Source organism: Echinops telfairi, unplaced genomic scaffold (genome assembly GCF_000313985.2).
Source record: "Echinops telfairi isolate 266 unplaced genomic scaffold, ASM31398v2 ScPeMD7_7475;HRSCAF=8513, whole genome shotgun sequence".
Taxonomy (NCBI): domain Eukaryota; kingdom Metazoa; phylum Chordata; class Mammalia; order Afrosoricida; family Tenrecidae; genus Echinops; species Echinops telfairi.
The window spans coordinates 22155500-22180227 of NW_022111379.1; the positions used below are offsets into that span (position 1 = coordinate 22155500).

The window sequence follows — 24728 nt, forward strand, 5'->3', positions numbered from 1 at the left end:
AAGCAAGGAAGTAGAAGCTCTGACCTGTGGGCTTGTAAGTGGGATTCTCCAGTCTGGGTGAACCCTGACATGACTGCAGCCCAGGCTGACAGCTCCATCCTGGTAGGTCCTGAACTAGAATCACCCAGCTAAGGTGCTCTGGGATTCTGAGCCAGTATGGTATTCACTATAAACATTCAATTTTTCAAGCTGCTACAGGTAGAGTGGTTGGAAGCTCCAGAAGATAGAAATGGAATCAGTAGTAAGAAAGGAATCCAGACACCTCTTGCTTTGACAGCTTACATACGGAAAGAGCTTGACTGAGCTTTTCATCTGGCTTCCTGCAAAGGTATTGGAAGGCCTTTTGTAGCATATGTGTTACAAAGCAATGGATGAAGAGAAAATAGCATGCCACAGATCGGAGAAGCTTCTATAGACCACATTTTCTCTTGTTTAAAGAATAGCCCTAAAGGGATTCTTGAGCCCTGCACTTCTTTCTGCTAACTCAAAAGATTACCAGATCCCAGAACCAATCCTGAAAACCCCCAACATTTCAACAGAAATGTATGACTGAGGTGGATCTAAATAGTGGGAGAAAGTAGGAAGCGACCTTTGGGACAGGAACTAGAAATAAAGAGATAAGAAGAATAAACTCGTCTATAAGGAAATTTCCCTGGAGCAGAAAGAAGATAGGAGTAAGTAAGGAATGTGTAAATGGATCAGAGAAGCTAAATTGGCACAGGATTTGCCCTCATCTGTATGCAGTGGGGAGATACTAATACATTGTGGCAGAGAAATAACCATGATCAGAGAAACGGTTTTGTAAATTAGCCTGGCACAAGTACACATACTGGTTCGCAAGTCTGAGAATGAAGCAGGAGGGTTCCGGGGAGGGCGAAGCAGTCGCATAAGCTTTGGAGCAATAATGACATGGTCTGAGAAGGTGCAAGAAGAGATCGTTGCTGTGAATTTCTTTAACCCAATTTCACAGCCATGGACAGTCAAAGGAGGAAACACTTCTAGGGATCTAGATGCCAAATCCAGAGAGATTAAATGATGCACCCACGGTAACAACCGGTCAATTATAAAATGAAAAACTGAACTAACTTCCAAGTGGGAGATGATGGAAGGAGGAATTTGTTTTGATTTATTTGATCCCCTAAAACAGAAAGGGTCTGCAGATTCCCAGATCACACTACGCTAATAGAAATGTGACCACTCCACATTTTATCCAAGATAAAGTGCATCCTTTATAATACCTTCAAGAATTTGGAGGAGAATATTACAAGGGTGAAAAGGCATGCATTAGACTTTTTTTTTAATGCCATTTAAATCAGACTAGTGTTCACTAATTCATGCAAATAGCTGGGGGTGGGGAGTGGGTAAAATAAAATATCTAATGAAAAGCATTTATAGAATTGAGTTTAAATATCATGGCAATGTGAAACCCTTGTAAATATGTGAATACAGTTGGTTTTAAAGAGCATATCAGGGGCAACATAATCTCAATTCAAGAAAAGCCTATGGGGGAATAATTAGGTTTTATCTTGTTAATATAGATAGGCACCCATGTATCACTGCTGACTTTCAGAAGGTGTTTTTGAATTGAATCTCAGTAGAGCAGTGAGATAAATAGTGTGAAGTGAAGAGAGGCAGAGGTTGCATTGACTCATCACCAATATTGATAAGTTATTTTGGGACATGTCATGTTTACAGTATATAACTACAGTATGCTTCTAGTCTACAGTAAAATTGCTGATCAAAAGGTGTGTCCCTAAATTAAAATCAATTAAGAGCTGGGTTGCAAAAATAAGGCTTCCGACCTAGCGAAATACAAAGAAGAAACACTTAAGGCAAGTATGCACAATTCACTAATCACATTTGCAATGCTCTTTCATGCTCCCAAGATGAAAGGATTTCAAAGAACATACTTCTTCCCTCCTTGCCTCTACCCTTCACAGCACTTCCTCTGGTCAGAAGCAAGGCCCACGTTAATATTCAGAGCAGAGAAGGAGCCCACGTGTCAGAGGCCTTCTTCGTGAGTTGGGGAGTTTCCACCTAACATCACTAGACTCATAAACTAGAGTTCTGTCTTCGAAAGGTAACGATTGTCATCCAAATCTAGAGCAATCTTGTAAGTTACCAAAAACACTTTCAGCTGGATATTTTGCATAGCATTTCTAAATATTATTGTATTTAACAATGACCCAAGTCTCCTCAGATTCATTAGTCCATGGATGGATTGGCACAAGAGCTGTAACAAGACTCCAACAACAGTATGAGGGCAGTGTTTCCTCTATTACATACATATAAGGTAACCCTGGGTCAGAGTGGCCTCCGTGACAACTAACAGCAATGGCATAAGACTTTATCATTTAAAAGTCCCTTTTAAATATTCTCTACCTTAATAACCTATCATTTGCTTTTTGTTCACACACATTCAATATGGTTAAAATATTAGAACTGCAAAGAGGGTGAAGAGAAAATCTGCCACCATATCTTGATAATGGTCGAACAACATGGTCGTGAATGCCATGGAATGATAAGTGTAAAGGATGTTGAAATGGCAAATGCTATTACACAGGTCTTTACCAGAATCCACATCAAAATAGAGGAGGAGGGCAGATTGAATATCAGGATGGTTTGGCACAGCACTGTCGGACAAAGCATAGCTTCTTAAACTGTAGGTCATGAACAGTTTGGCAACAGTAAAAGGGGCCTGGGTGCACAGTGACCAAAACTCATGTGTAATAAATAATAAATTAGATGTTTCTGGAAGCACTTGCCCGTGTTGCAAAAATTCTCAGGCAAAAACATGTGATCAGAGGGAAAAGGTTAATAAGCCCTGCAAGTTGCCAGGTTCTAAGGCGATGTTTTCATTTATTCCTACAAGAATATTTATTGAGGTACCTTCTAAGGAGACTAAGTGGTGAGCTCATTTTATTTTTGTATCCATAGATTGTAAGATATCCCTGTATGACCAAACCTAACCACTGGCAGTGAGGAGATCGGGTTCACAGCAACTCTCTATAGGGTTTCTTCATAGCCAAAAATCTAAAACTTTCTTCTACTAGAGCAGCTGGTGGGTTCGAACTTCCTACCGTGTGGTTGGCAGTGCAACACTTCCCTGGCAGTGCTATTTAAGGCTCCTTTGTGCCGTATTCACGAACTACTCCCTGTCATCATGTTGCTGCTACTCATAGCAACCCCCCATGAGAGGGTGAAACTGTCCCTGTGAGTTTCTGAGAAGTAACTCCTTAAGAAAATAGAAACCCTTGTTTTCTCTTGCAGACTGGCTAGTGGTTTCGAACTGCTTATCTTGGAGGTTAGCAGCCCAGTGTGTGACTACCAGTGCTACATCAGGTGCTCAATAAATACTGCTGGATAGGCTTCCAGCATTTTCTAAAATGTATGATGAAAACCTATAATTCTATATTATAGTATTTTCATTACTAATCATCATAATTACTATGCATCATGTTCTCTGCTATCCAAAATTTTATCTCTATTTGGAAATAATAGAGATATAAATAACTAGAGAACAATTCAAGGTAAATGTGAGCTATAATAAACCATGTAATTATAAAGAAAAGATAATCGGTCTTCCAATGAAATTTCTCACCATAGACTTTCTTCTAAAAAAGGCAAATTTCAAAATGAATTCTTAGTTGAAGATTTCTGAAAATGACATCAATGAAAACATATATCCTATAACTATTCAATAAAATAGTTGTTGTATAATGAGTTTTATATTGAAAGCAAAGCATTAGATGACTATATAGAAACCTAAATGATTGAAAAGTTAAATGTCTACAGCTAACCCAAATTACAATACATTCAGTATATAATTCATAAGACCACTTATATTGTGCAATAGTATTCTCATAATTATACTGTTTGGTTGATCCTCATTACAAGCCTGTTTATTCCCCTTTAAAACCTTGCAGCCTCAAAAGTGACATCATATGGCTTGAAGTTAGCAGTGAGAACATGAATATTAATACAACCAAAAAATCATCTATGAGAACTAAGCCACGTGCACTAAGGCCATGTTATTCCAAGTTGCTGTATTTTTAAGCATATAGTTCATCAAAATTTAGATATGATTATATTTTCAAGTAAAATTGAATATGATCATTCAGGAAAAAAATGGGTATAAATGATGTCAAATATTCGAAATTTCATCAAAATTATATGCCAATCAGATTTTTTAAAGTTACATTATACAGCAAGACTGAAGCACCTTTTAATGATTGCAGTTTTACACTTTATTGGTTCCCTTTTTAATTAAGAATGGAAATATGATTTTTAAATAGGATTGTTATATAACTCTTGACCTTTAGAATTACATAAGTTTGATTTTTAATCCAATGTACAACCAAAATTGATAACTTTGTAGATTAGATATATATTGTCAATAGCATTAATTTTTAATTGTTATATTCATAATATAAAAATCAAACAATATTTGTCCACTCTTTTATAAAGATTTTTCCTTTAAAATTTCTAATTCTGAAAGAATTATCAGAATTGATCTTAGAAAACCAAGATTTTCTCGCAACTACTTAAATGATTTGGTAAAACAGCCTTTGAGTCTTCTCTAATCTCTGTGTTAATATGAAGAATACTTGTGCTTCTGCCAATCATGGGCTTTGGCATTATTCCCTATATGCGTCACAGGTATTCTTATTTTCTCTTGCTTTCTCTTTATCGCCTTTTCTAAGTCCAAACTTGTTTTTTTCTTCCTCTATTATGTACTCAATGTTAGAGGAATGTATTAGAGGTAAACTTCAGCAGTAAAATGAAAACCAGAGATCTGCTGATAGTTTTTATTATGCATTGAGAACTTGAGAAAAAGCAGCTTGCTTTCAAACAAACAACTTGCTGGCTTCCCTGATGGCTCAGGAGTCCTTGTAGGGAATGACGAAAGAAGACTGGGTTATAAACTTTCATTTGGCCATGATTGGTGTAAGACTGAGTCACAGTAATGGAAACAGGCATGGGTAGGGTTGAACAACAACGATGGTGGTGGGAAGTCCTCCTGTTGATGCGCCACTCAAGGAAAGGCTCTGGGAGCAGAAAGCTTGAAAATATCAAGTCCAAGAGGGAGAGTGTGTAGAGACAAGTACTGAATCCAAGTGCACGGTCAGAAAGAAGGGTGTTCTCACAAAACAGCTCCCAGGACAGGACAGTGGAAGGCATTGGATTGGCATGGACAATTAGAAAGTCAATCCTATTTTCTGTTAGGAATGTAAGCCATACGTTCCGAATTGAAAAGAAATCCTGTTCCTATACACCAAAATGTTGAATATTGAAAGTACCATGGACTGCCAAAAAACCACAAACTAATCTGTCTTAGAAGAAGTACAGCCAGAATGCTCCTCAAAGACACGATGGCTCCACAAAGACTTGGTCTCACGTCCTTAGGACATGTTATCAAGACCAGCTGCCAAAAAAACCCACAAACTAATCTGTCTTAGAAGAAGTACAGCCAGAATGCTCCTCAAAGACACAATGGCTCCACAAAGACTTGGTCTCACGTCCTTAGGACATGTTATCAAGACCAACGCCTGGAAAAGGACATCGTGCTCGGGAAAGTGGACGGGGTAGAGTGAGGTAGACCTTTAATGAATGGATTGACACAGTGACTGCCACAATGGGCTCAAATGTTCACAACAATTGTGAGGATGGCGGAGGGGCAGGCAGTGTTAAGTTCTGTTGCACATGGGGTCATTATGAGTTGGAACCAAGTCAACAGCAACCCACAAGATAGATTCAACAACCCAGTTGGCCATAGAACAAACAGTGTTTTGTGGTATTCAATAACCCAGCCCCTCATGGTTTGACAGTGATCGTTACAGAACCTGTTCTTCAGGTGAAAGTATAATTGGTTATGGATAGATAAGTAATTTCTATCAAAAGGAAAGAACTTCTGTTTTATTTATTTATTTTCTGGAGTAGCTAAGTTCATAAATAAGAACTGAGCAAATATATTTAGAAAGCTGAGCTTTCTCTAAACAGCAAGAATCTTTATCGCACTGGTTCAGTTTATCTCGACTGATCATTTATTTATGATGCCATAAAAGTCCAGGTGCTTTCCGTGTTCATGGTGGATATTTGCTGAAAGGCGGCTGGAATTATGTTCCCAGGGTTTCCATTTTGACCACTGCATTTTAAACTGAAAATTTATGATGGTTCGATAATGGTAGTGCTGAAGCTTTTTGCATTTCCCTCTCAAGATTAGCAATGAATTCAGCCCTTGTGGTTAGTGAACACCCTATTCAGCTTATTGGAAATTCCAGAAGTCTGTGGCAAAACTGAGATTACAAGATAAATGAAAAGAAAAAAATACAGAAAATACTAAAAACTCAAACTATGGAATGGTATGGTGTCTGGATTAGCTCCTAATAAAATGGTTTAGGGAAAGAAAACATGAATCAGAACTAAAACCTTATAAAAATCTATGTTAATGTATTTTTGTATTTGATAGTTTACCTAAACATGTTAAGGCTAGTCCATAAATGTCAGTTTCTATAAAATAAGAACATGATGAGCTATCTGTATGTATGCACTTTGAGAAATGGGCACTGGTAAAGGGGAAGTTTATAGTGATACACAAAAGCAAACCAAGGTAAATTTAAATGTCTTCAAGAGGCAGGGAAGAAAAACTAAACCACAGGCGTAAAAACAAGGATCAAGTGATTTATATATTTCTGGATCCTTCCAGAAGACAGGAGATTATTAAACCTTCTGTTATTAAACAAGCCCTTTGGATTTCTTGAATTTCTGTCACAGTATCAGTTTGTTATTTTTATGAGTCAATAAATTATTTACATTTATTTAAAATGAATTTAGGATATTAAGTGTTGCAACTATTCTTATTAGTATTTATTTGCACGTAGAATTAGAAGGATCCTATAAATTCAGTTATGACAACTTTAAAACAAAAAGATAACTTTTATTTATGAACTATTGATGACCCTCTACTATGTACTGTGTAAAAGCAGCACTAGAGAAAAAACGAATAGTTCAGGACATGAATGGCCAGTTACCAATGAGTTTTCTGTATACTCTACGTATCCCAATGAATAAATGTGATCCAAGTTATTTTCCTACATATCAGCAATTATTTATACATTTCCCACTTTGTGTTACATTAGCCATTTTCTTTCCTGGCCAGAAAAGAAACAGAGAAATTCACTCCAGCAAATTTGATGACGCCAGTATTACAACGTCTGCTTCCAACCAAAGAGAATAGGATCCACTGGCCATCGCTCATTTTATTAACTTGGCAAGTTGGCTTAAAGACACTAACTCTACACACAAAAACACAGTCTCCATCTCTCTCGCTCTCTCTCTCCCCACAGAGAATTCAGAGGAATTTGCATTTGATTTTGTTCTTTCCTGGTTGCCAAAGGAAAGAAACTTCCAAGAGAAAGGTTTATAAAATATTTTTTAAAAGCTAATATTTAAAAAAACCCACGGAATCTTATTTTAAAAGTACTTACTATATGCAGTTCTAAGTAGTCACCCAGGCCTGAAGAACTGTCCACTCGTACCAAGATAGCTTCTTTCTGCACAGTGCTAAACCCTATGGCCAGTCTGTCTGCTCGTGTACTTGGTCGGTCATTAGGAGGCCACTTATACGTAATTTGTCCACCACCTTTGCTAAAGATGTATGTTGTACCAGCTGAAAAAGAAACACAAAAACCAATTAGTCTACATATATAAAGTCCACACAAACTATGGCCACACAAATAATAGGTTTCAATCCAACAAACTCACAAAAGGAGACAGCATTAGTTTAAAAGGAACAGAGAGCCAGCTCAATTTTTAAGACACCCATTAAATCTGCCAGCAGGTGTTTTCAGAACAAATGGGAGATTATTACTTTTTCCATTGACTTGGACAAGCATGAAATGTAATGGGGCTTTATTTCCTCTTGCCACTTTTACAGAAATACTTCAGTCAAAAACATTGGCTTTGGAAACACCCAAAAGCAGCAGAAACATAAATCAACTAGTTTTTGAAACAATTACTGCATGTAGATGTGACAGGGTCTACAGCACCGTGGAGCAACTCACAACAAACATGCTATGAATCAACCATTATGGGGGGAAAGGGTCTGTTCACACGTGACAGATGATTACTAATGAACGAACACCCATAACCCTTACTAGTCATGTCCAGAAAATAGTTCCCATCCAGACAAGTCAGGTCTTACTTAACAAGCTACATCTAGTAGCTGTCAAACTATCCACTACTATAAAAATGCCCTTCCTCCTCCTTAAAACAAATACTAGTTTTACAGCACTAAGAATCATGGCATGCACTCATTTAGTAAATGGAAAATTTTACTTTATGACAGAAATATTAGTAAGTTCTCCACCTTAATTTTTTAATCGTTTTATTAGGGGCTCATATGACTCTTATCACAATCCATACACACATCAATTGTGTAAAGCACATTTGTACATTCATTGCTCTCATCATTCTCAAACATTTGCTCTCCACTTAAGACCCCGGCATCAGGTCCTCACTTTTCCCCTCCCTCCTCTCTCCCCCTCCCTCATGAGCCCTTGATAATTTATAAATTATTATTTTGTCATATCTTGCCCTGTCCGACGTCTCCCTTCACCCACTTTTCTGCTGTCCGTCCCCCAGGGAGGAGGTCACATATAGATCCTTGTAATCCGTTCCCTCTTTCCAACCCACTCTCCCTCTACCCTCCCAGTATCGCCACTCACACCATTGGTCCACCTTAGTTTTTTACAAAATAAGAAAATGTATTAAAATAAATTTGGAGTACCGTCTCAGTGCACTGGCAGCCTCTGTCTCATAGACCACAGTCAATGGAGTCTTTGAGTCAGAATAATGCGAGGGGCATGAAAAGGTCCATCGAAAAGAGTTCTTCATCTCTGATAAAGGGGACCCTAAATATTCATTTCTGTTTGCCCATGACTTACAAAATGGGCTTTATAGAGGGTGCGTGATGTTTGATAACAAATGACACCAGCAAATCTTGTGTGCCTAGTGTGTTCCAAACACGGTAATGTTAACAGAAAGAATATTGAATGTTGATCTACAACCACTTTGTACTGATGGGAAGAGTCAACCAAGTGTTAAATTTTTGTGCAAAAACTGTGTGAATCCCAATGTCTTCTCAAGATACCCACACATAAAATCCGTAGGAGTAACAAGTTTAATAATTACTGCAGGTGGATTCTCTGTCACATCTGTGTACATTAACAGCTGATCACGTTAATATTGCTCCCTTTTTCAATGTGGAGGCCAGCCCCTTTTTGTCATTGTTTGTTTGTTTCGGTTTTGGGGTTTTGGGGGGCTTTCAATTGGAGACATTTCCAGAGACCCTGAAAAATGCTAACTACCCCTATCATGTCGTTACTGTGTCTGACGGTGACACAAGTCTTGCTGTGTTGGTCTAGCCAAGACACGTGTCAGGAAAGTAGTAAAAGTCAAAGCGATAAAGAATAATCTTATTGAAAAGTCCAATGACATCAAAGCTGAGTTCTCCTCTATGAATACTTTGAGACACAATGCAGGAAAGCAATCAGCCCTCTCATGGGAAAAGAGGCAAGTCAGATTTCACAGGCACCAGGCAGCTCACATTCACACTCCTTCCCCATCAGAATAGCCAAATTTGTACAGCAGGAGGGTTCACAAGGTTCACAGAACATGTCCGTTATCTTTTACCGCCTTTCTTCTGTGAGCTTTGGATGCTCCCAACTTTTGAAGGGCCAGAGTTTCCACAACTGTTTATAACATCAGAAGTGTGTTCACCGGAATATCAATAAGTACTATTTGATAAAAATTTTATGATTTTGAATATTACCACATGATTAAATATTAACCATTTAAGAAGAGCCTATAGCCATGAAAGTAACACAAAATCATATAAAAGTGAACTTTCTTTATGAGGATGTACATAATGAGTGCTAGTACTATATAGCTTCATTTTCTCCCCTCTAATGAACTGTGCTCTCTAGTGCCTATTCATGTGAAGTAAGGGGGTGGGGGGAAGATTCTGTTAATAATGTAAAATCTATTTAACAATTGAAATGAATCCAGAATCAACAGAGGAGCGTGGTATAGCAAAGTACTAATAGTCTACAACACATAATTTTTTTTACATTTACTCTCACAATAATTCTTTCATCCTTCTGCACTTCTTGATAGAAGTTAGGGTAGGCATTGCTCCTCCTCTGTTACAGTCGAGGCTACTGAGCTGTAACCAACAGTTTATTATCTCACTATACACTTAAAAATTAAGTAGAAGACATGGTATTAAACCTAGTATCCACCAGAACTAAACCTTGAGTGGAAATCAAGTATTTTTTAAAAATAAAGATATATTTCTACTATCATAACAAACTGTCAAGAAAAAGTTAATTGGATGTCACTCTGAATTTATCAAAGCCAACAGTTATCAGATTCTAATGTCTCATATCCATAAAGTGGCATTTGTACCTCATGGTCATATATTCTCCTTTCCCCGCCCATGATTTCAAGAAAATTAAAAATATGATGTGGACGTGAAATGACAGAACATTTAATATATGTAGATTGACATTTGTTTTAGGGCACACTTCCTCAGCATAGAGAACTCAAGTTTCCAGTTGCTCATTTGGGGACAATAATGCAAACGTTTCTATTTTCAGAGAGATAAAACAAATATCACTATTTAAAATGTAACCTCGTCTCGCATTTCCACCTTCCCCTCACATTGTCAAGACTTGCGATGCCTATGCAGGTGTCCGATCTATCTCGCTAATGGAGATTTTTCAGATCTTCACGTTTCAACAAAACAAAACAAATTGCACAACAGTGTCTCGTGCACAACAGTGTCTCGTGCATCTGAAGAGAAATCTCTCCTTTATTCTCCTCTACGCCAGGGACACAGTGGGTGGTGCTTCCACATCAGCACAACTGCATCCTCAGTAAGACTAGAAAGTTCACTCCCACAGTTCTCCTCTCCCACCTCTGTCACGTCTCATGGCCTTCTTTGATCAAAATCAGTTCAGCCAAACTCAACGGAATCTACTTTGTTCTTAAAGCCCTCCCTCTTTCTAGCTAGGAAATTTCCAAAGGGGGCCATTTTGAAAATATATAGCCTTAAAAATATGAGGATATACCCAGTACCAAACCCAATAATTACAGTTAGAAATCCATTACCTTAAAGCGTGTTTTTTTTTCTGAGTCAAGGTCATGATGCACTAAACTACAGTAGAATAACTTGTAAATTAAAAATGCAAGCTCTGGACTGAAAAAAACTACCTCACCAGGCTTCTGTTGGGATTAAGAAAACACACACAGTCACACCTTAAATGAGTTCCTGGCATATGCTAAATACTCAATTAATTTTAAAGAGAGTTAGTGGATTGTGTTTATGTGCATTGCGAAAACATAAAATTGATGAAGTAGTATTCCAATGTTTGGGGCTTATTTTAATAAAATGACTCCTAAACATGGCAAGATGTATTTGCGCATGTGTGAGTGGACTGTGAAGGAGGCTCGGGGCACAGTGGGCCGTGCATGGGGCCGCTAACCTCAAAGTCACCAGTTGGAAACCACCAGCAGCTCCATGGCGAAAGATGAGGCTTTCTATTCTGATAAAAAGTTACCGTCTCATTAACCCACAAGGCCAGTCTACTCCACCTGTAGGGTTGCTGGGGGTTGGTGCAGGGAGCTGGGTTTTGTTTGTCTGTTTGCTGTCAGTTGTAAAATAAATAAATAGATTGGTTAGCATTTTAACATTGTTTATTATAAAAAGCTTAGGAAAGTTGGGTGATTTTCTCAGTAGTGTTCAAACAGATGACAACTACATCTCAGTTCTGATGAATCTTTTTTTTTTGGGGGGGGGGGGGAATCCATTATCTTTTAATTCTATTTTTTCCACCAGGTTTTTGAAACCTCCTTGTACAGATGAATCTGGAAAACATTACGCAAACTGAAAGAAGTCAGAGAAGGTCTTCAATTGTATGATACCTTTGATATGTCTATAATGAGCAAATGTATAAGTACAGAAAATGTATTTGTGGTGCTGTAACAGTGAGCCATTTGGCTCCTAACGGAAAGATTGGCTGCTCTGGAAAGGAGAGGGCGTGGAGCCTTGCTCCCAGAAAGATGGTTCGAATGTATAGGGATGGAGCTGACAGGCTGGCGGTTTGAAAACCCAAAGCAAGTTCACCATCGAGTTGATTCTGACTCTTGGGGACCCTATACGGTAAAGTAGCCCTGCCCGAGGGAATTTCTGAGACCGTAGCTCTTTACCAACGTAGAAAGCCTTGTCTTTTGAGTCTTGGCTGGTGGTTTTAAGCTGCTGACTGGTCTCTCCTGATCTGATGAATCTTTCTAGTGTTTTATTCCTTGCATTATCACTTTTTTTTTTCACATAAAGCAATTACGTTTGTGTTTTTCCTTCACTGACAGTTGACAATGTTAGGGATATTACACATTGCATCGCATGGAAGTTTTCAGGAGAAGAATCAGCTTATCACCATACAGCATCTTCATAGTACAATTGGTTATGACAGCAAGATGAAAAAACAAAATTTGGGCCGCAGGAGAAAGGCAAAATCTGCACAAAATTAACAACAACTTAGTTTCATCTTCTGATTTTTGTATTTATTAAAGCAGGTTTTATTTTATTTTAAAGATCTTGATATGCAGCAGCACATCTTAATCACAGCTTCTAGTCTGTCATCGATCAGGACAGGAAAGCAGAGGAGTCTGCTGCCTGTATTACTTATGCATGCTTCCCTACGCCAAGCATCAAGACATCAGTGCCATGACTACTAATGGAATTTTTGCAAATTAACCTTGACATCCTTCACATCATTGAATGTAAGGATGACTCAAGCCTAAAGTGGTTTCAGCAATCTCCCCGTGTAAGTTGTGCAGCAAGTTGGTATTGGTCACAATAAATTCATTAACAACGCTACTGACTCCATCAGATGCAAAGTCAGTGCCATCAATAACACCGACACTGTGACAATTGTTTGTCCACATTATACACAGGATGTCTGATGTCGAACATGTGAACTGCCTACGATATTATGTTGGGAATGTTTCCATGGTTTTACTTGAACATACGATTTACAGCAAAAACTCTCCCCTCCCCTTCCCTCCCCCTCCCCCTTCTTGCCAACCATCTTTCCCGTGCCTGTGCCCTTGCAAACTCATGCCTTTCTGGTAACACTAATGCAATCTCCAAAAAGATTGAAACAGAAAACCTAACAGCACGTATGTATGGGTTTGCGCAATTATTGGTTGCTCTGACTCCTTGCAACATGTACGATAATGAAGTTAATTTCTGAATTCTGACTCATAACATAAAATATGCTTGTGATAACCTATAATTCCTCAACTGTCATTGTGTAGTGAACATGAAAGTTTGTCAGAAATTTGGATGGAAAATAAAACAATTTGTGATAGATACTGAGCCTTACTCTGAATCAGACCAAACCCACGAAAACCAAGAAGAGTTTAACGAATTCCAGAATAAGGAAAACATCAACAAAACTCTACTGTTGAGTTGATCCCCTAAAGGACAGAAGAGCATGGCTCTCTGTTGGCTTTCCAAGATTGCAAATCTTCATAGGAGCAGACAGCCTCATCTTTCTCCCATGGGACAGCTGATGGGTTTGAACCACTAACATTGTTATAGCAGCCCAACACAACCCATGCATCACTCGAAGGTCTTAGAATGATGTAAGATATGGAAATAATAATCTATAACTTAACAAGGGTTCATAAGGAAGGGCGAGCAGCTAAGGGAAGGGGAAGAAATGGGGAGCTGATATCAGGAGCTCAATGGGAAGAGAATGCTTCGAAAATGATGGCAGCATATGTGCAAATGTGATTGACCCCCTGGATGAATGTATGGATTGTGATAAGAGATATAAGAGCCCCCAATAAAAGTATTTTTTAAAAAAAGAATGCTTTATAATGGTGAAGGTCATATCAAAATGCCCCATGACAAAATAGAGGATGAACAAGAGGCTGGTTGACATACAGGGAAAGTTGGAGACTACATCAAAATCTTAAGCGTTTAGGATCTAAGTTATGTATCAAATTTAAAGAATATATTGTTAACTATGTAATAAATTGAATGTAAATTTAAAAGAAAGGGAGAGCCAAAGTTGTGGGGGCCCTGTTTCCTGTCGGGGTGGGGGGTCCTGAGAGGCATTGTCATCCACCAAACACCAATCATAAACTTCAAACTCTTTAATGAAAATTCTTAAATCTCATGAAAAACAGAGCATTGTTACACCTCTGGGGAGATGAGACATGAATAAATAATTCTTCTCAAACGTCCATGGGGAGCAAACAGGCTGATCCTCCCAGACCACACAGTAAACCGAGAAGGGGTAGACACAGAGTAATTGTCTCTTGTAAGTCAGCGAACATGGGAATCCACACTGGCTTCCCATCGTCTAATAAAGAAAAAGCAGCATGTGCTTGTTCAATTAAAAATATAGTGTAATAGACCTGAAACCATCAAGAAACTGAAGCAGCAAATAAATTATTTTGATTCCTACAAACTCAGGGTAGAACAGTGGTTACGCGTTGGGCTGCGATCGGCTTGGTCGGCGGATCCAAACCACCAGCAGCCTCTGTTGGACACCGACTGGGCTTTCTAGTCTTGTAAACAGTTACAGTCACTGAAAGTGAGCATTGGCCCGACAGCGGTGTACTAGTCAACTTCACTTCGTGGTGTCTGGAATGGAACCAAACCGCTTGTTCTCAATTTCCTCCTAATGCATCACAACTCCAAGTGTGTCAGACTGCAACTGCGGATTCTTTAGAAGGTTCTTCCAGGCTTTTCTTCTGAACCTGAATCTTCACCCCTTGGCTTAGAAATATAGTGTTAGCCATTTGTACTATCCTTGGTCTTCCTTTATAATACACCTTCCTTTTAAAAGCTGGCCATTTCTCATTTATACACGTAAGTTATTTAAATGTATGCCATCTAGGAACAGTTAAATTTGATATTTCCCAGAGAAACACACTCTTTCCAGAATCAAGCTTAAAATTCCCAAGAACTTTTAAGATCTTCTGAGTCGGAAGGGACTCATTGGCAATCAGCCAATGGGACACCATTTACTGATGTGTTCATGCTTTCTGGCATTCCAAACCCTACCTAACGACCATAAACATGATGACTGGTATTTAATTTTTTCAAATTGAACATACATTATCTTTGAAAGTTATTTAACAGGTCTTCATACCCCTTGAGCTAGATGGGGATATGCTAAAATGAGGTAAAACAAGGGTGCAGAGTCATTTTAGAATTAACCCTATAGCACACATCACTCACACTAATTGCCACTAGTCTTAAATATATTCTTAATAAATAATATGTTCCTTGTCATTAAGCCCAAATATGTGCTTTTCTGACATATCATCTGTTCTTTAGAAAGCACAATAATAACTATTAAATGATGAAAATAGAAACAAGAGCTATAGAAAAAAAATCCCCAAGAACCATTTACACATCCTATGAATCTAGATTTTCTAGTTGAGAAGAAAAACAAGGGAGTGGAGGATGTCCTGCCGGTCAGATTAGGGAAAATCATAAAGCTGGTAAGGTGATATAGTGTTAAAAATAAAACCGAGCAAAGTAATTACACAACCAATAACTCCAAGAACACCCAATGCTTATGCCTTCCCGTCTGTAACCAGGCTCCCTCAGGCAGGGAGGGAACTTTATTCAAAGGTCTGAGGCAAGCCATTAAATGATTAATTTGCAAGGCCCTATCAAAAACAAAAACAAATGCATTGCCACCAAGTCAATTCAAATGCATAGGCAATGCTTTCTGGGGATGGTGAGCAAAGGCATCACACTATACGATACTTTAAGAGCTTAAAGTAAGCTGTACAGAAGTCCAAAAAGAAAAGTAATTTTAATTATTAACCACTAGAAGGTGTTATAAACAGATGTCTTCCTCAATTTATCTATCTCCACAACACATTATAAAAATGTCCTATGTCGAGTGTCTGGAATTCAGCCCTATGGTCCAAATATTTTTATAGGTATAAAAAGAAATCTGACATAAACCTAGACGTAAGGCTGAAGTGTTGTTATAGATAATTGAGTGAAATTGTCCTTTTACAAATGGCAAATAAAAGCCCCACCCAATCGCATGGTTTCTCAAAATCACAGATAGTTAGTGGTGGTACCTTTCCCATGCCTGGTGCGCATCCCACTAGATCACAAAGAGCTAGGATGAAATGGCTGTGTCCTGCTAGAAAAATATGCTATCGTTCAAAAACCAAGGTCCCGCTCCAAGATATTTGTTTCAGATGAGGCTCTCCCAGGTTTGGTTAGGGGACACTCAAGATTCTGTACTGAAAAGTGATTCCTTCACATTCTGACATTTTCGAAGCCTGGTCTGAATCTTTACAAGGTGGGAGGCCGTGGCAAGGTTTTATTGTGAGCATCTTTCCCCAGCAGTCGTCTTAGCCTTGAGGCTCTCTCTCTCTGAGGCTTCTAATGTGCCTGGCAAGTGATGCAGAAGACAAGTCTTTATTATTAATAACATAATTACTTTTATTCTGCAGCAGAAAGGCCTTCTGATTTCTTGGCAATGACACTGCCTCCTACCCTTATAAGGGAAATACGTCCTGAACACAAACGAGAATATGGCTGTTCTGAATTCTATGGCCTGGTTACACTACATAGAGGGCAGCCTAGAAACAAGATACTTCCTAAGTTTAGAATACCAGGAGCTTGTCTTTGGTTTGACTCTAAACTTATTTCCTCTTATTTACCATCTCCCTATTTATCTGTCATATTGAAGTCATTCTCCCCCTGACCAGGTCCAGGCTGAGGCACCGGACTAGATGTTTTGGCTTGATTTTGATCAGCAGTCACTTCCCACTAAACTTTAACTCTGCCATGTCGACATTCACAAGTAGGATACTTCGTCTTCTGCCAACCTGACTTTTCCATTTGGTAGTTTATGCATCTTTGGTTCCAACGTCAGCCTCACTTCTTGCTTTCATCCCAGCCAAGGGAAACTCTACCTTTAAAAAGGAAGGCATGTTGGTCAAGAAGAAGAGTCACAAAAAAGAGAAAGACCCTCAATGAGATAGACTGACACAGAGGCTGCATCAACGGACTCAAATGGAACACCAATTGTGGGGCTGTCCTAGGACCAAGGGGAGTTACCTTCTGATGGACACAGGGTCCCTATGAGTCGGGACCCACTTGGAAGTATCGCACCACAATCATGACAACAACAAGATGTATAAATTTCTATCCATTAATGGACTTTCTATCATAGAGCAGTTTTATAGAAAACTTGTGCAGACAGCTCCCATACACTGCATCTCCTTCCCTGACTGGCTCACCATATTCCTGTGGAATGGTGTAATACGTTTGGTATATTTGATGAGCCAATTTTGATAGCTTATCACTAAATTCCATAGTTTATAGTAGGTTCTCTGTTATGTTTAACAGTTCTGTTGTTTTTGACAATTGCATGATAGGGAATCATCAAGACTGATGCCTATGGAGCATTTTAACTGCCCTACAAATGCCCTGATGTCTATACTAAAGTGCCTCCCTTCGCCAAGGCCTTTGTTCACCACTGGTATTTAATGTCTATCATTTTGTTTTTCCAGAATGTCAAATTCATGCAATCATAGCCATAGCATATAGTCTGATCAGAATGGCTTTTTTTTTCCATTGAGCAATATGTATTGAAAATCCTCCCTAACTATCTTGTCCTAGCTTGATAGTTCATTTCTTTTTATACTCCATTTTATGGATGTACCACAATTAGTTTATCCATTCATCTATTGAAGGGCATTCTGGCTGTTTCTAATTGCTAGTAACAATAAATAAGGAAAAATGTTTATGTGAAGGTTTTGATATGCAAATGAGTTTTCAACTCACTTGGGTAATACTTAAGACACCATTGCTAGATCCAATATTCAGCTTCGTAAGGAACTGCCAAACTGTCTCTCAAAGAGCCCAGGACATGTTGTCATTCCCACAGACAATGGAGTGCAGTTCCTGTTACTCCACATCCTTGCCAACACTTAGTGTGAGTGTTTGGAATTTGAGACATTCGCATATGTGTGTAGTGACAAAATTTAGTTTCAACTGGCATGCAATTTTACCTACGAGCTATCTTCCATTGAAATTTCCTTTCTAAAAAGGACACATCTTAATAATAGAGGCTTTGCTGCCTTTATCAGACCACGGTGTTTTTATTCACTTATTAGCTATTAAAGAAAACCCAATGTTCCCTGTGAGCAAAACATGGCAATGTGCTTCCATAAAGATCACAGCCGTGAACATCCCATGATAGGACAGCTCTACCCTGTTCACGTGGAAGTCCAAGAAGCTGCACCTGGTAACAAGAGTAATATATCCTGGTCCTCCAAGTTAGTGGGGCAAACACAATGAGTAAGTTGCTCAAACGACAACGGCAAAGATTTGCTTATGTAATTCAGTCTGTGTCACCACACATCACCAAGAAACTGTGTCTACAACCATATAAAAACCCTGAAAGTTTCACTGGTCAAATGCAGCAACCTCAGGTGAGTATGGGTTTTCCAGATTATCCTGATACGAGTCTCTTTCTCCAATTCAGAATGATGGTGTGGAAAACAACTGTGGCTTATGAGAAACTTCAGCTAAGTGCTGGTGGACACAGGAGAAGCAGTATCAGATCCTTTTTGTGGTGGTTAGATGCCATCCAGAAAGTTCGGACCTTAGGAACAACTAGTGCCCAGTCCTGCACCACCCTACAATTGTTCCCAGACCTGAATCCACTGCTGCAGCCATGGGGTCACCTTACCTCATTGACAGTCTTCTTCTTTATCCCCTGTCCTTCTACGTTACCAAGCATGAGGTCCTTTTCTGGGAACTGGTCTCTCTCACAACATGTCTAAAGTATATAAAACAAAAGCTCACCATCCAGGCCTCTGAGGAGCACTCTGGCTGTACTTCCAAAATAGATGGGTTTATCCTTGCAGCAGTCCCTGATACTTTTGATCTTCTTCTCCAGTACCAAAACTCAAATGAAATGATCCTTCCTCAGATGCGACAGGTTGTTTAATGACCTTGCTCACAGTTCATTGTATCTATAGTGACACTGGATATAGTCTGCCACACCTGAACATTTAAGAATGTCTTAATAGTCAAAAAAAATCAGGACTCAGTACCTTCACCAAGTGATAAAAGGTAACATCAGCAGGAAGGAAACATCAAATTCTCATCCCACTGCCGTCAAGTGGGTTCCAACTCACAGTGACCCTGTAGGACCAGAGTTGCCCCTTTGTGTTTCTAAGACTATAACTCTTTACATGAGCAAACAGCTCCACCTTTTCCTGCACAGTGGCTGATGTGTTTCAACCATTGCCCTCCTAGATATCAGCTAAATGCTTAGCTCTCAGCACTGTAAGGGTTCCTTACATGGATTCAAGCCCTGAAAATAGGATGCTCTGAGAAATCACCTCTGTGCTACCTGGCCAAAATTATAGTCTCCATCTGATCATAAGACGATACATATAAACCCAAATTGAGGAACATTCTACCAAATTACTTATTTGAAAAACAACAACAACAAAACCCTTTTTGGTAGTTATTTTGTTGGGAATAATTACCTTTACTTATTTGAAGAAAAAAAAACTTTTGTAATTAAGGTAATGAAAACCAGAACTGGCTGAGTAACGGTCCCAAACTGGAGGAATCTAAGGAAGTATACCAATTAGATGCCAAATGAAATGCTAGCTTAGCCCTTGTACCAGAAAAAAAGTGCGTCCTGGGGAAATTGTCAATGTTTGAATAAGATCTTCAGCTTGGCTAATAATGTTGTGTCAATGTTAATTTCCTGACTTAGATCATTGTACTATGATTATATGTTACCATTCATACATGCTAGTGAGCCCTATCATGGAAACTGTGTTTCCAACTTTTTTGTACATCTATAATAATATCAAATTTTATTTTAAAATAATATATAAATAACTAAGAGCAGTTTTGAATCTGAATATTTTTACCTTGAAAATGTCTGGAGAGGGAGATTGAAAATCCTGTAGTTCCTGGAAGCAAATACTGTAGGCATTTGGCTATGGAAGCTTAAATGCACAGAGAGGCAGAGTGAAAGGCTCAATTGTTCCGTATATGAGAAACCTGCTTTAATCAGACCTCTTTGTAAGCAAACCATTAACAATTCTTTATGCTAAAAAAGATTCTAAAAAGTCAGATTAAAATAAAAACTGTCTAAGAAGATAAGCCAAATTCAGACTAAGTTCAGTGAATAAACCAGACACTCATTCATCCATTTACTTATTCATTTAAGAAGGTATGTGAGTTAGTTACTTTATTGTGCCAACCTGACCGATAAACACATGTGGGATTAATTGAAGGGCGGAGGGATAAATGGCTCGGTGAGCCTCGCCTTTCTAGTTCTCAGGTCTCTTGCTTTGTGATGGTCGGACCAGGGTGCAGCTGCCTTAGCAGTTCCCAGTTTAAGCTTGCAAGGCTGACTTCCTGAAAGCATCCCTAAGGAAAAGCCACATGGACCTACCCTGATGCAGCCCTGGGTGCTGGAGCAGCCATGTGGAGACCCCTGCCAGCGCTGAGATGCTTACACATAGGCTTTCCTCCTGCACTCGGCGTCATTGCATCTGTTTTGTGAGATGGAGGAGGACTTTGTGGGTTGGTGTTGGACAGATGGGTTAATGGGTTAATGTTGGACTTGTGGGCTTGGGCAGCACTGGGTTGGGATGTTTTCTTGATGCGCACTTAACCTTTATATAAAACGCTCTCTTATACATGAGTTTCTGTGGATTTGTTTCTCTAAAGTACCCAGACTAATACAGTATGTAATCGTAGATATCACTGAAATTTTTCTAAAATGTTTTTCTAGCCTGTAAACCACATTTGCACATAGCCTTGCATCAACACACATTTTCTTGAGTAGAGCTTGCTCACATGAGTGCGGAAGGGGAGGCTAATTCTTTCCATACATTTGGGATCAAAAAGGGGCTCTAGTGTGAAAGGCATAAACCAGTGCAAATATTAACAAATACTCTCGAATCTATTACTGTTCCTTGAAAGTGAAGAAGTTGGTATGCACTATGCTTTTGATCAAAGGGATTAAAAACATGGAAAATAGAGATAATCCAGGAAAGGGAGTTCACATATTTTCAAAAACACAAAGGGCAAAAAACCTTTGTTAGATCATTTTCAGAAGCTGCTTGAAGACTAAAAGGTTGGGTGGCTTAGTAAGGCAGTAAAATAAAGACTCTTAGAAGAAGGTATGGATCTTTTTGACAAAAAAGAAATAACAAAACGATGTGGAGGCAACTGCGGTAGGGTTTGCTGGAGATAAAGAATGCAAAGGACATGCTCACTCCAAACCCAAGCCAGTTGGCCCTGAGTCAGTTTCACCCACGGAGCCCATGTGATCAGAGGAGAACTGTGCTCCCTGAGGTTTTCACGGTTGTGATCTTTCGGAAGATTGCCAGGACTTTCTTCCGAGAGGCCGCTTTGTGAACTCACACTCTACCTTTCGGCTAGTACTTGAGCATTTAACCCGATGTGCCACCGGGACTCTTGACAAAGGCAATGCAGCAGCATAATTCAAGGGAAATAAATCTACATTCTCAATAAATAATTAGTGAGCGTCTATTATGGATAAAACACTATGTAAGCACCTGGAGGTAATAGACATGTATTGTACAGCTTTAGAAGCCGTTTTTCCCATGGCTAGCGCCCATTAAACCATATATCAATTTTATAAACCTCTTTCATATTTCATTTTATGGACACCATCCACATATCACATTAGTTTCACTTTTAAATGTTATGATGAATATCCGTCCTAACTAAACTATCATCTTCCTGATTCTCTTTCCTTAAAATCAATCTTAAAAACAAATGGTTAGTTAGTTTCTTGAAATTAATTTTAACTACTCAGAGGCCTTCCATGATTAAACCACTGGCCATTAAGTTAAACAAAAATCTTCAGAGTTACTTTGATATTCTACATCTCATATTATATTCCAATCAGAAAATAAACCGCGATTTGATATGTGGAAAAGCAAAGGTGTCACTTTGAAGATGAAGGTGCACTTGACCCGAATCATGGTATTTTCAACTGCCTCCTTCTCCTGCTGAAACCGGACAACTGAGGATACGGACAACAAATAAGAAAGACTGAAGAATTGATGTCTTTGAAGTATGGTGTTGGTAAGGAGTATTGAAGAAACACAGACTGCCAGAAGAAGGAGCACAGCTGTATCAGAAGAACGATAGTCCTGGAAGGGAGGATGACGAGGTGGTGAGATGACATCATCTCATGTTCTTTGGCTATGTTATCATAAGGGACCAGTTCTTGGAGAAGGGCATCATGTTCGTAGACCCCAAAACCACTGCTTCTGAGTCCATTCCAACTCATAGTGACCCTATAAGAGAGAGAAGAACTGCCTCTGGAGGTTTCCAAGATCATACATTGTGATGGGGATAGAAAGAAGACTGCCAGACCTTTCTTCTGAGCTGCCTCTTCCTGGGCTCATACTCACAACCTTTCCGTTGTAGTTGAGTATTTGTCCCATGAGGGACTCCTGACAGAGACAATGTAAGCGCATAACTCAAGGAAAAATCTGTATTCAGTGAGCATCTCCTGTGTATAAAACCGATGAGGCTCTTTTTCTCATGGAGCAATTGGTGGTTTCAAACTGCTGAACTTTCAGTCAACAGCTCAATTCGTAACCCATAATTCCACCAGGGCTCCTCATGCTTCGTAGAAGATCAGCAAAACTGTGTAAGACCCCCCAAGGAGGTGGATTGACTGAGTGGTTGCAAGAATGGGCTCAAACTTAACAATTGTGAGTTTAGCAGAGGTCAGGATCAGCACCGAACAACGACTAACTACTTCTGCCACCTGCAGCTTTCACTCGCCCTTCAAGATGACATTTAATGTGGATTTAAAAAAACAAGAAGAAGAAGAACACATATATGCTTCTGGCTGGATTTTCGTCGGAAAAGGTACAGAGAAACAAAATGGGTTCCAAGAATAAGGGATGCATCCATTTAACATAAATGTGAAGATTGCTTCTCCTTCTTAGAAGTGGATGCATTTTTAAACACTACTATTTCCTTTCTCTTTGTTTCCTGGCTTAAATCGCTAGATAAATACAAAGTATAAATCAAATGGTAGAATAGGGGTCTTTTCAAGGTCATTGTTAAAAAGAGATTAGATCAGTTCTAATATCTCACCATACTCAAAATTCTATGAAATGCAAATTCGCTTTAACAAGAATCACATATCTTCACAACGTGGGAAGGAAGGTGTTATTAATGCTATAATAAAGAGACTGCACTTAATATGAAATGTCTTGGTGATGTTTTTCTTTAACACATCTTTTCATTCCATCTTCATCAGATATAATGCCACTTCTCATTTCCTTTTTGAGTGTCAGTCTGTGCATAGTAGAAAAAGTATCAGTAGCAGCAAAATAAATTAAGATAAAATATACGTAACTTGGCTTTTATTTATTCATTTCTCACTTCAGACCTTCAAAAATAGTTTAAGGATTGAAGATGACAATAAGAATAAAATTCCACAGTTTCTGATAGCCTTCAGTCACATATTTTCATGACAAAAGAAGCAAAAAAACTAAGAAGTTGGCCCTCTTTCATCAAGCAATTATGGTCATCTGTAAGATTTAAAATCAATATGTGGATATTTGGCATTTTTGTTTCCTAGCCATTTAAGCCATGAGATTCAACAGAGGCAATGGATTCTGAGAATGCTGAGGTCCCCTACCACTACCTCTGGGGACCCTGGTGGCACAGTGGTTACACACTGAGCTGCTCACCACAAGGCCAGCAGTTGGAGCAAGATAAAGCTTTCTACTCCCATAAACAGTTACAGTCTTGGCAACCCACAGGGCAGTTCTACTATGTCCCATAGGGTCATTATGATTCAGCATCAATATGTGAGAAACTGAGATCTTCATTTGTATATAAAAAGTGTGAGGGTGAGTTTTGAAATGGAAATGATTAAAACATCAGAAGGCAGATTACAGTGTCCATTCAGCCTCGGCATAGGTGTCAACCTTTCTTCTTTGGCATTCGATTAATAAAAGTCTATCATCCTAGACAAGAATCAAAGAGGACTTCAAAGCTACACCTCAGAACCTCTAGACTCAAGTCCTGCATCCCCAAAGAGCCTCAGGTTTAAACACAACCCTTTGAGCTTCAGGACCTTCCAAGAGCATCTCTTAACCATCTGATAAGGGCCCATAGAGAAAGGGAGTCCAGGGAGGACGCAACCACTGGCAGCTAACGGGCCCGAATGTTCACCAACCATTTCAAAGCTTGAGTGTATTCACCTCAGAAGCTAAATCTGGCAATCTTCTAAAAGCCTATGGAGCACAGCTCCGCTCTGATACACATGGGCTCTTTACATCTGCACAGCAATGGGGTTTTGCTGGTAGCAACCACTATAAGGGGTAAAGAATAATTAAAAAGCAGCAACTCAAAAACTGACTGCTATGTCGGAGTTAATTCTGACTCACAGAGATCCTATTGGATAGGGGAGAACTGGCCTGGGGGTTTCTAAGACTATAACTCTTTGTGGGAGGAGAAAGCCTCATCTTTCTCCCATGGAGGAGCTGGTGGTTTCAAACTGATGACTTTGTGGTTAGTAGCCCAATGCTTACCCACTATGCCGTAAGGGCTCCTTGTAGGCAACAATGGG

The 24728-nt window shown here is 39.1% G+C and overlaps 1 protein-coding gene across 27 annotated transcripts in view; it reads right to left on the bottom strand.

The window, feature by feature from the left end:
- NRXN1 (neurexin 1) overlaps positions 1–24728 on the bottom strand; it is a 1284195-nt gene that overhangs the window by 344910 nt on the left and 914557 nt on the right. For all 27 annotated transcript variants that reach the window (XM_045285734.1, XM_030884348.2, XM_030884347.2 and 24 more), the window contains one exon: positions 7488–7669. In XM_045285734.1, the coding sequence (XP_045141669.1) occupies positions 7488–7669 (182 nt within the window). The remainder of the gene's footprint in view (positions 1–7487; positions 7670–24728) is intronic.